At 40.5% G+C, this 14,006-nt stretch overlaps 2 protein-coding genes across 5 annotated transcripts; both read left to right on the top strand.

The window, feature by feature from the left end:
- The first annotated feature begins 1,107 nt into the window (after positions 1-1,107).
- Positions 1,108-10,785, top strand: LOC116064402 (V-type proton ATPase 116 kDa subunit a3-like). Of its 2 annotated transcripts, none has more exons than XM_031319596.2 (21): positions 1,108-1,352; positions 2,839-2,961; positions 3,377-3,455; positions 3,559-3,707; positions 3,823-3,918; positions 4,041-4,102; positions 4,195-4,321; positions 4,434-4,516; positions 4,628-4,721; positions 4,919-5,131; positions 5,226-5,376; positions 5,518-5,657; positions 5,779-5,936; positions 6,030-6,120; positions 6,227-6,345; positions 6,486-6,699; positions 7,672-7,782; positions 7,869-7,955; positions 8,055-8,175; positions 8,370-8,541; positions 9,910-10,785. In XM_031319596.2, exons 2-21 carry the CDS (start codon positions 2,845-2,847, stop codon positions 10,001-10,003), a joined length of 2,478 nt encoding a protein of 825 aa, XP_031175456.1. In that variant the 5' UTR covers positions 1,108-1,352; positions 2,839-2,844; the 3' UTR covers positions 10,004-10,785. The 2 variants fall into 2 exon arrangements, with proteins under 2 accessions (XP_031175456.1, XP_031175455.1); XM_031319595.2 differs by having other exon boundaries at positions 7,863-7,955.
- Positions 10,786-11,682: 897 nt separating this feature from the next.
- Positions 11,683-13,974, top strand: mrpl18 (mitochondrial ribosomal protein L18). 3 transcript variants are annotated; one of them, XM_031319535.2, is made up of 4 exons: positions 11,683-11,963; positions 12,081-12,264; positions 13,396-13,630; positions 13,735-13,974. In XM_031319535.2, the coding sequence occupies exons 1-4, from the start codon at positions 11,879-11,881 to the stop codon at positions 13,810-13,812; spliced, it is 582 nt and encodes a 193-aa protein (XP_031175395.1). In that variant the 5' UTR covers positions 11,683-11,878; the 3' UTR covers positions 13,813-13,974. The 3 variants fall into 3 exon arrangements, with proteins under 3 accessions (XP_031175395.1, XP_031175398.1, XP_031175396.1); XM_031319538.2 differs by having other exon boundaries at positions 12,064-12,264; XM_031319536.2 differs by having other exon boundaries at positions 11,685-11,963; positions 12,096-12,264.
- Positions 13,975-14,006: the final 32 nt, after the last annotated feature.

Below are 14,006 nucleotides of genomic sequence, written 5' to 3'. Positions count from 1 at the left end.
ACTGCACTCCAAGGTGTTTTTCCTCAATGTTTGAGCTTCATCGCAAAATGATGTATGTGTAGTTTAACAACAGAAAGCTGTTTTAACATTAAGAAGATTCTGTCCTCACCTTGTTTATGAGATATACTATGATTATGAGATATTACAACTAGTTTAGAAGCCAATCATGGTTCAGGAAAGCCTCTAACACAAGTTTGATGTGGAATGTTGAAGCAACCACTACACATGCACTGACAACTGACTTTTCAGTGAAAGTCAAGTGTTTAATATATTTTTGATTTTGAAATGGGGGAGAATGAGAAGATGTAATTTTATGGATCAATCACAAAGTAATTTACCTTTTTTGTGGGAAAACCCATATCACACAAATAGTTGTAGTGTAGTGGTAGAATGTAACAAAGTCCACTTATTTAAGTACTGTACTAAAGAACAATTTTAGGTACTTTTTAAATTTTCTGCAACTTTATACTTGTATTCCACCACATTTCAGAGAGAAATATTGTACTTTTAACTGCACTACATTTACTGACAGCTGGAGTTACTTTTCAGGTCAAGATTTAACATAAAACACAAGATCAGTTTGCATTCTTGTAAACAGTATATTAAGTAGTTAAATTAGCCATACCTGGACAATTAACACTGAGTGGGTTCATGGACTTATACTTTACATTTTGATGCTTATATACAAGTATGAATAGAACATTACTTTTACTTCTATTTATTTATATTTTTATACTGTGGTATTAATTTACCTGTAGTAAAAGATCTCAATACTTCTTCCACCAGATTGTTACTGCATGTTAAACCACCCAGGGCACGCATTTTTAGGTTGTCACAACATTCTATTATATTCTAAAAAGCATCCGTTTTCTCAACCGCTTTATAGGAAGTAGTGAATGAGTGATTAAGGTAGTCCCAGCCATACTTTAATGACAGTCATATGCCACTCATATCATTATGGTGTCGCTAAGCAACTAAAGTTACTGTTAGCAAATCAAACTACTCCACACATATTATCCTTTTATATATGTTAATGATATTATCTATAGAACAATATAACATCGACTCATCCAAAAACCGACAAACGTTTAACGTTACGTTATTAACCGCCATTTAAGGAACTGAGTGAAGATCTCGACCCCTCGTGGCCAAATGAGAGACGAACGCCAACTGTCACGTGAGGCTGCAGCAACGTGACCAAACGGGAAGTGAGACACAATACCAAAACCGAGCACTTCTGATAAACACGTCTGGTTTGTCCCGACAACAGTCACTGGTCTGTCCGTCGGTACGGAGCTGGACAGCCTGAAACACAGCAGGTTGGAGTCCAGCGGGATTTAGGAGGCAGACAGGTGAGATATCTCATATTTAGCGTCATTTTGTTCTGACATGAAGCGGTTTTCTACCTCTATCCACCGCTATTGTCATGCTTTTTCCCTTTATGGAATTCCCCGAACCAATCAAGACAGTCCTTCTTTTTACTAGACTGGGTAAACCCAGCCCGACCTGCCGGCGATTTGATTTCGCCCTGCAGCTCTTAAAAGACTGAGCTTGGTCTGGTGATAGCCAGACTATTCTTTTACGTTATCGTACATCTTTTGTGTGATTGCCATTCTTTCAGACTTCAGACTCATTAGCATGGCGTACCATTAGAAACGAAACTTCTTGCCCTAATTCTGATGATTATGGCAAAAAAAATGTAGAAATTACAGATGTGGAATAGCTGGGATTATTCGTTTTAAAAAAGGCCAAAGTGCCTTTTAGATATATTTTTTTCTTTGTATAACGTTACTTGCATTTAGCCTATGTGTTTGCAGTTTTAAGTCATGTTGCCTTTAATGTTTATTTAGGTAACACCTAGTCTTCATGAATGTAATAACACATGTACTCCTAGCTATTGTGTATGTAAGTTTTTTTCAAATTGTATTATGTTTTGTTACTTGTTTTTTTTATTGTGAACACTTTTATTATGTCTATTTTAGTGGTTTGGGGAATGATTTTAGGACATATTGTAAAAATAAGGGAGATAATGAGATAGAAGAGGTTTTTAAGTTTTGTTTCTGCTGTTTGTTTTTTTTATTTGTAAGATGTGCTTTTGTTGCTTATTCTTTTAGGGATTGTGTGCATGTTATGTGTGATGGTATGTCCTGTTTTCTATGACATCAGGGACCATGTTGGAAATGAGTGTTTGCACTTCATGTTATGCTTTGGATTGTTCGTCTTCTATATCCATGAATAAAATCAATCAATCAATCAATCAAAACTAAGGCAGCATGACATTACTGAGATTAGTCTAAATATAACAATACAGCACCGCAAACGGCAGCCTCCAAAATGACGACAACGTTGAATCCTCTCTGAAACAGAGATCAACAAAATCAGAATGTTATAACCTTCATAAAGGTACAGGTAGGATTTATTGCAGAGCACTTGTAGTTTGACCAAGGTGGATTTAATAACCTGGCAACTGTATATTTCTACATGCAGCTATATTTTTTTAGTGCATTGAAGAGGGATTTAATTCACAAATGAACGAAACTAAGCTTGTAAAATTGGCAGAAACATTTCTGTGCAAGAATGGAAATCCCACCTGAGCTTCACAGTCAGGAGGAATTAATGCTTCCCTTTTCTTCAGTTTCCACTCATAAGCTTCTGCATTGTCACAGAGAGGCTTTTATTGTCCTAACTAAAAATAAATGCCCTCTGTTAACATTCTTTTAACCGTTTACTGCCTCTTTTCTCTTCACTTTCTCACCAATACCCCTCATTCCACTATAAACTGCAGTACTTTGGCTACGTTGTCAGGGAAAATATTAATTTGGACATGTTTCTGTGCAGGCAGTTATGGGCTCCATGTTTCGCAGTGAGGAGGTGTGCCTGGTGCAGCTCTTCCTTCAGTCCGGCTCGGCCTACAATTGTGTCAGTGAGCTGGGAGAACTGGGCCTGGTTGAGTTCAGAGATGTGAGTAACTTAAACTCTTGGTTCGCAATCTTGGTTTGTGATCATGTGGTGAAAAGCTCAGAGTCCAATACAAATGGAGGCCCAATAGCATCGTGAACTAGTCAGCTACTGTTTGGGCCAGAATACCATGTGCAACTATTTTGCCTCCTATTAAGCCTAAATGCTTGTGAGTTGGCTCATATCAGAAGCCGCTGATCATCCCTCTCATTCTCAAAACAACCCAGAACACTGTAATTGATCGGTTTACAACTGAATGTGATTATCTTATGAAGTCACTTTGGAATCTGCAGCATTTCTAAATCTGAGTTTAGATGAGATGGTGAACTGATGGTTGCTGTGAGTCACTGTGAAACGCAGTAAATTATTGTCATAAGATGAACATGAGTAACCTTTTTCCTCTGCTCTGATGTTTTAGTTAAATCCTAACGTGAACGCCTTTCAGAGGAAGTTTGTCGGCGAGGTTAGACGATGCGAGGAACTTGAGAAAACTTTAAGTAAGTATTGACTCATTGTTTCCCACCTATATTTTCGTCCATGTTCTTTATTTATTAGTTTTGTTAAGATTCTCCTTTCTTACCTTCTTTATCTGGCCTTCAGGCTTCCTGGAGCAGGAGATCAATCGCTCCCTGTCTCCACCCTTGCAGTGTCCCCTCCCTCCTCCATGCCCGACGCCTTTGGCCCCTCAGCCCCGTGAACTCATCACCATAGAAGAGGAGTGCGAGAGGCTGGCCCGAGAGCTCAAAGAGGCGAGCGCTAAAAACAAGGCTGAGATGATAAATGAAAAGCCTCTGTTATCTCATTAATACACCATCAAAAAAGGTTGAGCTTATTGGCCTGACAGTTTTTTTTGTGTCTCACCAGGTGTCCAGGAACAGAGACAGCCTCCGGGCTCAGCTGACCCAGCTCAGCCAGTACCAAGGAGTCCTGACCAGGACGCACTCTCTCACAGCCTTACAGGTGGGACAAACTACATTTCTGCAAACATTCCTGCATCATGTATTACATTTTCTTTAGCTATTATGTTGGTGTGAGCAAACTGTCTGCAAACTAAAACTACAAACGTTGGCTTCACCTCACAGGCACCACCACCTGTACTGGAAAGCCAAGGTCTGTTTGATAACCGCCAAGATGTCCACCTCAGGTAGATTAATTTTCTAAGATGTCCATTATGTGTTTAATGTTTTTAATCTACATTCAACGTGTTTAACACTGCATCGCCTCTCTCTCTCTCAGTTTCGTGGCTGGAGTGGTCCATCCTTGGAAGGTCCCCTCATTTGAACGGTTGTTATGGCGGGCATGTCGCGGTTACACCATCGTGGATTTCAGAGAAATGGAGGATCGACTCGAGCATCCGGTCACGGTGGGAACCGGGAGAAAGAGAGAGGGGATCATGGTTGAGAGATGGATATGGAAGTTTTTTGTGTGGCAGGGATAGTCTCTGATCATTCCGTTTGCTGTTTCTTCGTTTGCAGGGGGAAATGGTGCAATGGACAGTGTTCCTCATCTCCTATTGGGGAGATCAGATCGGACAGAAGGTCAAGAAGATATGTGATTGGTGCGTAAACCTGTGCATCAGGTTTTTTTTTGTTTTTTTTTTACTTGTGGATTTCCACACTGCAATGTCTGTTGAACCTGTTGAACATCTTTGGATTTCCCCTCCTCACAGCTTTCGCACACAGACATTTGCATACCCTGAGAGCACTGCTGAGAGAGAGGAGATTCTCCAGGGACTTCAAAGCAGAATTGAAGATATCAAATCAGTAAGTGTAGTGCATGTTTATAAAAGCACAGAGCACTATCTGTTGAACACTGATACAATCACCAGCATTGCCCAGTCTTTTCCAATGTCTGTATCACACTTGAAAATACTAGAAAGCACAAAAATAGCAGTAATGTGTTTTTTTTTCTTTTCTTCTGCTCAGTACTTCTAAAACCCTCTCATTTACCTCTACTTCAGGTCTTGTCACAGACCGAGTCCTTCCTGCAGCAGCTGCTGATGCGGGCAGTAGCTGTGTTGCCCCAGTGGAAGGTGCGTGTGCAGAAGTGTAAGGCGGTCCAGATGGTTTTGAATCTCTGCAGCCCCTCGGTCACAGACAAATGCTTGATCGCTGAGGCCTGGTGTCCCGTTGGCAAGCTTCCTGAACTGCAGAGCGCTCTGAGAGAGGGAGGGGTAAGACAAAGGCTGACTCGACATAAATAAGTAAGTAACGTGCCTAATTTCTCCCTCTCTTCATCTTTTTCCCCACCCTCTTCTCCATCCTCAGAGAAAGAGTGGCAGTGGTGTCGACTCTTTCTACAACCGCCTGCCTTCCTCCACCGCTCCACCTACCCTGTTTCCCATCAACTCCTTCACAGCTGGTTTCCAGAACATTGTTGATGCCTACGGAGTGGCCAGCTACCGTGAAGTCAATCCAGGTACGTCTGCTGCACACCGCTAAAAAAACGTTTCTTCATTAATGCCTTGAAAGAAAATGGACATGTCAGATGTTCAAAGTAGAATCCAGAGAATGCTCAACTTCACATGTATTTTAAATCAAGTCTTGTCTCTCAATGCAGCGGTGTACACCATAATTACATTCCCCTTCCTGTTTGCTGTGATGTTTGGGGATGTGGGTCATGGTTTACTGATGACTGTGGCTGCCCTCTGGATGGTCCTTGAGGAGAAGGACCCTAAACTAAAGAGCAACAACAATGAGGTAATTTAGGGGATATTCACTCACAGTGCAATCAACTGTCAAACAAAAGAGCTGAAACGTGTTTTCCACCTTGCAAATGAAATAGTGAAATGAAGTTGTTACCTGTCCCTGTGTGTTTCAGATCTGGAGGATGATGTTTGGAGGACGGTATCTGATTCTGCTGATGGGACTGTTCTCTATCTACACGGGGGCCATTTACAACGAGTGCTTCAGCAGAGGCCTCACTACCTTCAACTCAGCGTGGCACGTCGGCCCGATGTTCGAGAAGAACATTTGGAAGTGAGGACATGTCATACCTTTTTTTTGTTTTCTCCAATCTCCACACATGTTGTTTCTTGTCCATCTTACCTAATAGTATTTTATTTCTTTCAGTTCATCAGTCCTCGCTGGCAACCAGTACTTGTCCATGGATCCCGTTGTGTCTGGTGTTTTCACCAGCCCCTATCCATTTGGCATTGACCCGGTATGGCCGTCACACTCATGAACCCGACTCCATTGTCTTTCAAGCTGTCATCTTGTTTGTCACTGCATCCATCCTCATTCTCTCTTGCTTTGTGTGGTGGTGTCAGGTCTGGGGGCTGTCCAACAACAAACTAACTTTCCTTAACTCGTACAAGATGAAGATGTCAGTCATCATCGGTGTCATACACATGACTTTTGGAGTCTGCTTGTCATTCTTTAACTACTGGTAAGCAATCACGTTTTACTTTTCTGTAGGCTTGTGTTGTGTGTACACCTCCATTCTTGTGTCTTTTCATATTTATTCTGCCTTGGCTTCACATATCCTTGTTTGGTGCTTTCCCTTGTTGTCGTTTGTGTTTTCTCCAGGCACTTTGGTCAGATAAGCAGTGTGTTCTTTGTGCTGATCCCTGAGCTGTTCTTCATGGTGTGTCTGTTTGGCTACCTGGTGTTCATGGTGGTCTTCAAGTGGATCGCCTACACTCCCGCCCAGTCCAAAATCGCTCCGAGTATACTTATCCACTTCATAGACATGTTCCTCTTCACAGACAACCCTGAGAACCCAAAGCTCTATGAAGGACAGGTGTGTGGTTTGTTGATTTCCCTAAAAGAAACAGATCAGTGTTTTAAGTCATGCTCTACAATTTATGCTATAGTTTTTTATAGTGATGAATGCATTTTCCTATGTTCCTGGAAACCATTTGTCATATTTTATTTTCTAAGTACAGTATGAAAATCACCTCGAAGATGAGTGAAACTTGGTTGAGACATGGAACCTATCACAGCGAACATTTAGTGTAACATTATCGTATGTCAATATTAGGGTTGCAAAATTCCAGGAATATTCAAGATGAAAACTTTTCACGGGAATAAACAGGAATTTATGGGGAACATATGGGAAATAATGGGGTGTTTAAATACAGGGGTATTTGCTCAGGCTGTATTTATCGTGTCATGTGCAGATAGAAATAAACCTTTTCCCATATCATAAGCAGACATAATCCATTAATTTGTCAGATACTGTACATACAAGGTGAATGCCAATGTGGGAGTTGGCTAGCTAGCAACTTAACTAATGGATACCAAATTTGAGCTGACAATTGGGCTCTGTGCAAACATAGTGTTTAAAATAAAGTAATTTATAAAAAATGTTTTACAATAAAGAATAAATGGAAATAGATTGATTAAAACTACTTAATTAGCATGCTCAATCAAGCTACATTGGATGCTGGAAAATAATCTGTGTATGTGATGGAAGAGTGTGCTGCTGAATGCAGTGCATGGTTAGAATTCCAGTTAATAGGCATACTTTTAACCAAAAACATGCCATAAGACATAGTATTGTTTTTTTTTATGTGTATTCCCCCGGAAACCAGTGAACATCTTGAAAGTAGGAATAAAAAGCACTTCAACCCCCAAAAATTGTGGCATACTTTGGAAAATGGTTTGCAGAAGTTAAAGTACATGCTTTCTGTAGTAAATGTGCAACAATATGCAAAGTGAGCATGTGTTGCCTAAAAGCATAACAGCCAGTCTTGTCACTCTTCATGTGCAGATTGTGGTGCAGAAGATCCTGGTGGTGCTGGCCCTGTGCTCTGTCCCGGTCCTCCTGCTCGGGAAGCCCATGTACGAATACATCACATTCAAGAGAAGACGACGTCACATTGTGAGTGTGTGTTTGACTGAACTTTGATCCTTATTCTAAAATTGGATGTCTTTTCTGACGGGATTTCTGGTTCTCTGCAGCATCAGGAGGAAGAAAGACATCCGCTGGTGGTCGATGAAGGCTCCATCAACACTTGTCAGGGGGAGGTGGAGGGAGGAGCTGCTGAGGAGGAGGTAAGAGAGAATCCTGAATAACTTAATTCTGAACAGACTAAATACAGTCAGAGATGTGTTGTTGTGATTCTGGAAGTGTTTAATCTGTGTTGTCTGCAGGAGTTTGATGCTGCAGATGTGTTCATGCATCAGGCCATCCACACCATAGAGTACTGCTTGGGCTGCATCTCCAACACCGCCTCTTATCTCCGACTCTGGGCTCTCAGTTTGGCGCACGCACGTTAGTGGCACCCATACTGACACACACAAACGCAATATACATGTTCATACTCACATGATGTACACACACAGACAGACTTCCTCTCTACTACACACTCATACTATTCTTTTTTCAGCCAGTTATTCACATGCACATGATAGATTTTTACCAAGCACTGATGGCTGTCTGACAGTGAGTTATTTGTGTCTCCACAGAGCTGTCAGAGGTGTTGTGGGTGATGGTGATGCGTATTGCGCTGAAATGGGAGGGATATGTGGGATCTGTAGTCCTCTTTGTGGTTTTTGCCTTCTTTGCTATGTTGACTGTCTCCATCCTGCTGGTTATGGAGGGACTCTCAGCCTTCCTGCACGCACTCCGTCTGCACTGGTAAGGATGGGAGGGAGGAGAAGACAAAGGGGAAAATGTGTTGCTAAACAATACTAATAAGTAGGCTAAATATCTGCACTGAGTACAATCTTTAATAGCTTTTTGCTTTAGTCCATGTTTAAGGCAGTTAGTTAGTCAGGTATGTTATTTATAGACCTATAAGACACCAAAAACACAAACATTAGTCAGACATTGACAAGTACATTGTCTCCTGTCCCAAGCTGCCACAAGAAAAGGTTTCCTTCCTAAAACACAACTCCAGTTTTGATGATCATCTAACCAGTAGAACTCATCAGAAATGGACGTTTTACTAAAAGTGTAGCTCTTAAATCTGCATACAATGAACAATAAACCATGAAATGCACTTTATCTTTAGTCTCATCTAAATCACATAACAAAGTGTAAAGTGTGTCTGTTTCTAATGGCCAATGCAATGTACCTCAACATAACTGTGCACACAGAAATCTGCTTCACATAAGGCTCTACACTGTAGTCATTTTTCATCAGACAATATGTTTGTAATTTAGGTTTGTAACAAACATCAACACACCTTCCTCATGGATAAAGAGTCCTGGGATTTACTATCAAAGTTATCCAGATCATTTAGTAATCCATTCACCGAGTTTCCTTACACATGTTTCTTATTTTCATATTGGTGTACACATTGCACTCTGTTAACATTTATTCACCTGATAAATGTGCTTTATCTGTGATTTAAGCCCCCAACGTCTCCTTCCAGGCAGCGCATTACTGGAAGGCACTAGGATTAGGCAATGGTTAGGGTTAAGGTTAGTGTTAGGGTTAAGGTTAGGGTTAGGTGCCTTGAATTCAACGGTCACAGCACTCCCTGGAAGGAGACGTTGGGGGCTTAAAACACCATCAAGCATAAATGTGTGGGAGGTAATAAATATGCTCAGCAAAGCTTCCTATTTGATTGAGTTATGCATTTTGCATGCAAAGTTGACTTTTTGGATTAAGGGTGCTCAGGGAGGCTCAAAGATGTGCTCAGTACATTTCATAGCCGTCTGCACATTACATTTGGATATTTGTGTGTAAATGGAAATGTTTGCCTCATGGTGGTGCTAGAGAAGAGATTCAGAGGTCACCAAAAATTCATTTAGATCGATGAATATCCACATTTTAGTTTTCTTTCTTATTTTAATCCATTTATGGATTAAAACAGGGGTACCATAAAAAAGGTCAGAGCAGCACCACATCAATAATTTCTAAATGAGAAATTATATTCAGCTTTATGTCCACTGTAGAATAAACTGGACAGGATGAGTGGTGAAGAGATGTAGGGGAATGGAGTGGACGTTTGTAGTAGTTTGTATTATCACATGTTGACTTTGCTTCTCTCTCTTACAGGGTGGAGTTTCAGAACAAGTTCTACAGTGGATCAGGCTACAAGCTGAGCCCTTTCTCTTTCTCATATCTGATCAATCCATCAGCTCCAATATGATCGGCAAAACCCTTTCTTAGGATTGCCAAAAGGTTATGTTAACTTATGTATGTTATTGAGTACTTGGACTACAACTACACACAGAATGACTTTGTCTCTCCGTCTTAACAATGGTGTTCTAACGCCTGTAGGCTATGAATGGTTTAATTGACTTGCACAATGATCACGATGCTAAAGACTGTTATTTTTGCATCAGTAGAATGAGCCCTATATAATGAATTATAATTGCATTATAGGAAATGAAAAAATATACTTTTGTATCCCCTTTCTAATTTTGTTTCACTATCAGTGTTATGCACTGCTTTTTAATTAATCCTTTAGTAACTCAAAACATAGTTATCATTAAGTTTTCACTGTATGAACATGTATTAAAGACATCAGTTATGAAAAGGGAAAACACACCATTAATGATTGTTCTGCAGTTTAAGGGAAGGTATGATTGTGGATTTGGTATACGTATTGTGCTTTGATAAGCCAGCCCTGTAGGATTCTTCAAATGATATCAGGGAGTTATCTTAATGATTTTCATGAGCCAAAGATACTTTTCTTTTATGTCTTCCAAGCACACAAAGGTATGTATTGGTAGCAAAAGTTTTTTCAGGTGCCTTACTGGAACTGACTGCTTGTTTATCCATTAATTATTTTGGGCAGATCGTAACCTCCATTATCATGCCACTATTTTGAACAAAACTCTGCTTGGACATTTCTCTTTTTTTCCTGCCTGTTTGCATTGTAAAATGGATCAAATTTGAACTGAAATTAAATATGATTTTCTTGTTTAATCTCATTGTGGGAAGCCATTCACTGAACAGACTACCTAACCTGTTGTGTAGTCACACTATTTACTGTCATATATGTCTCTAACTAATTTATGAAGTCACGAGTGATGGAAGAAGTATTCAAATCCTTTACTTGGGTGTAAGTATAAGAAGTAACACCACAATGTAAAAAAAAAAAAAAAGGCCATTACAAGTAAGAAATCTAGCATTCAAAATCTGAAGTAAAATAACCTGTTAAGCAGAGAGGTGTATGAATGATATATTATTGATTTATTAGCATGCTCTGTTGGATAAACTTGTCAATTACTTCCGCACAATCCTCATTTTCATATATTTGTATAGTAATATATCTTCCCATCTTACATCTTATCATTTTAAATTTTTTTGTAATTTTATCTTATTGTCTATTATCTTATTCTAGCTTATATATATGACCAGTGCTATTTATTGCTGAGCTGACCCGTTCTATTATCAAATGCATTTCATTGTACCGTCGACCCTGTGTTAACCTACATATGACGAATTAAACTTAACTTGAACGGCATTTTAATGTAGTTGACCTAGGTGGAGCTCGGTTTAACTATACCATACTGTGAGTATGTTCATCTCTAATAATGCATCATATTTTTAAAATGATTACATGTGTTAAATCTGAATATGCTAGTTATTTATCGATCAGATGTAGCTAGTGGAGGAAAGTCTGAAAGGTAGTGAGACAGTATAAAATAGAAATGGTAAAAGTACCTAAAAAAACAGACATACAGCACCTTAAGCTCAAAAATTGTTTAATCTTTCCCCCACTGAAAGTTTCTGTAGAGTAGCCTAATGGACAGCACAGCGCTTTTTTGTTTTATTATTTTGTTAAGCCATATGTAAGCGGAACTTCTGAACCGCTGGTGTTTGTTTCTGTCAGTGCAAGTGACCCGGATGTTGTCTGAATGTCAAAGATGGCGCTCCACATGTCACGGTGAATTCTTATCCGATAGCAAGAGTCAAAGATGTTTTCGTATTTTTAAGGGCTTAACGTTTTACCGGATGGTAGCACGTTGACTGGACTTTTATTTTAATTCATGAAGTAAAAGAAGCTGAGAAGGAGATGGCTTTGCGCGTAATCAGTCGCAGTGTACGGTTGTTAGGTCAAATTCAACGATGTCGTCCAGTTATGGCTACAAACCAGACAGGTGAGTTAGCTAAGTTATTATAATCACAGCTGTTTTGTCTGTTATGCGAATCATATTTTGTGTACAGCTCACCGTATAGCTTTGGTGTGTTTATCTGTAGTATTTGTTTTATGAAAGCTGTCTGTTGTCCAGCACGGTGTCTGAGTCAGCCAGCCTCTCAGCCGGAGCCCCGCGCACATGACAATGAAGCCGTGAACCCGACATTTGTGAACAGAAACCCCCGGAACCTGGAGCAGATGGCTCTGGCTGTGAAGGACCGGGGCTGGAAGACGATCTGGCCTCACCGGGAATTCTACCACAGGTGTGTGTGTGTGTGTGTGTGTGTGTGTGTGTGTGTGTGTGTGTGTGTGTGTGTGTGTGTGTGTGTGTGTGTGTGTGTGTGTGTGTGTGTGTGTGTGTGTGTGTGTGTGTGTGTGTGTGTGTGTGTGTGTGTGTGTGTGTGTGTGTGTGTGTGCGCGCGCGCGCGTTAAAATATCACAAACTTGATTAGATAGGTGCTACGGCCACAGCAAACAAACACAATTTAAATGTGACCGTCAACATCTAATAACACCCAAACCCGAGGATAGTTAAAGTAAATTAAGGTTTATTCACAAATTAACTATTATTGATTAAACCAAAACTATGAGAGTCTGGAGGTCTGGCCAAAAAGAAAAAAAGAAGGGAAGAAGCCTGAGCCAACCCATCAAGGGCCCTAGGACCCAGAACCCCCCCCCAAACTAAACTAAAGAGTAGACTAACTAATAGAAACAAAGCCGCGAAAACTAGACTACCAGACCTCCATCCTCAAAGCAATGAAACACAAAAGAAGATAACAGAAAACGGCAGAAGACAACGGTGATCAGTGCTGCTTCAGTCTCAGAGAGAGATTTCTGTCTCCCAGCCTCTCTTATTAATATCTGGGGGCGGGGCCACCCTCAGTCAGCTATCAGGAACACCTGAGATGAACAGAGGAAAAACAGAGCAGGGCAGGGAGCATGTAACAGAGGTGCATCGTAAAATCAAGTGTTTAATTTTCCTGTTGATGTTCATCACACTGTCAAACAACTGCTGTCAATTTCATATGTACAAAAGATAAAAATGCACATTCTGTGTGGCTCTTCCTTAGTCTGTATTAACGCTCGTACTGTAACTGCAGACCTTAATTGAATCAGTTAGACTGATATCTTATTATTATGGGAGACCTGAGTACATAGAGTAAAATCAGAACTACATAAATGTATCTTTACCAGGCATTTAATCCTGCAGATCTAAATTCCCTATGTATTTGTTTGACTACCTGCTTGTCTGGTTTTTATGCTGTTGTTTCTTGTTTGGTGAGTCAAAGACAAATTGCCACCCTGGTGGACAAAAAAAAGATACTTTTCTATATTCTATTCCTCCTGCCCCTCTCAATTCCGTTTCGTCATGTTTGTATCTCTCGTCTTTTCAGGTTGGAGTTTTCTCGCACCCAGCACCATGTAACGGCACACGTGTTCTCCAGCAGCTCTCCTGTCCCGGTGCTTTCCTGTTCAACCAAGGAGTGGTCACTGAAGAAAGAGCTGGCTTCCACAAGCTGCGTGGCAGCGTGCCAGGCTGTGGGTGAGGTGCTGGCACACCGATGCCAGCAGGCTGGCATCACCAGGATGGTGTACAGGGCTATTCCCTGGACGTACCGCTCTGACGCTGTGAGTACATGCAGCACAAACTGCCGTTAGAAAATTGATTTGCCTTTTTCCTTAAGTCATCAGCTGCTTCATGTTTTTCTCTCGTTGACTTTTCTCTTTCACAGGTTCAGTCATTTAGGTCGGCAATGAAAGAGGGAGGAATCATCCTCAGTGAACCCAGAAGGAAATACATCAGTATCTGAATTTAGATGTCATCTATTGCATCTATTGTTTTGTAAAAATGTCCCCTGTATCCCTTAGCCTCTACTCTTTTGTGAATTATGACTGTACCGATATAAAGATGATGAAAGTAAAGGTTGCTTGTTCCTGGGCTTTGTCTCTTGTAGATAAAATGTTTCTGAGCAGAAGCAGTCCTCCTCTGGTGTATTAGTTAATC

The sequence above is a fragment of the Sander lucioperca genome, chromosome 1 (assembly GCF_008315115.2).
Source record: "Sander lucioperca isolate FBNREF2018 chromosome 1, SLUC_FBN_1.2, whole genome shotgun sequence".
Classification (NCBI taxonomy): Eukaryota; Metazoa; Chordata; class Actinopteri; order Perciformes; family Percidae; genus Sander; species Sander lucioperca.
This window is presented reverse-complemented; position numbering and strand designations above follow the sequence as displayed.

Bases quoted from the DNA above. Each gene is read 5' to 3' on its own strand.
- LOC116064402 (XM_031319595.2), top strand. From the start codon at position 2,845: ATGGGCTCCATGTTTCGCAGTGAGGAGGTGTGCCTGGTGCAGCTCTTC. The intron at 4,103-4,194 runs GTAGATTAATTT...TCTCTCTCTCAG, and splicing joins CGCCAAGATGTCCACCTCAG to TTTCGTGGCTGGAGTGGTCC. The intron at 6,121-6,226 runs GTATGGCCGTCA...TGGTGGTGTCAG, and splicing joins ATCCATTTGGCATTGACCCG to GTCTGGGGGCTGTCCAACAA.
- mrpl18 (XM_031319535.2), top strand. From the start codon at position 11,879: ATGGCTTTGCGCGTAATCAGTCGCAGTGTACGGTTGTTAGGTCAAATT. The intron at 11,964-12,080 runs GTGAGTTAGCTA...GTTTTATGAAAG, and splicing joins TATGGCTACAAACCAGACAG to CTGTCTGTTGTCCAGCACGG. The intron at 12,265-13,395 runs GTGTGTGTGTGT...TCGTCTTTTCAG, and splicing joins CACCGGGAATTCTACCACAG to GTTGGAGTTTTCTCGCACCC.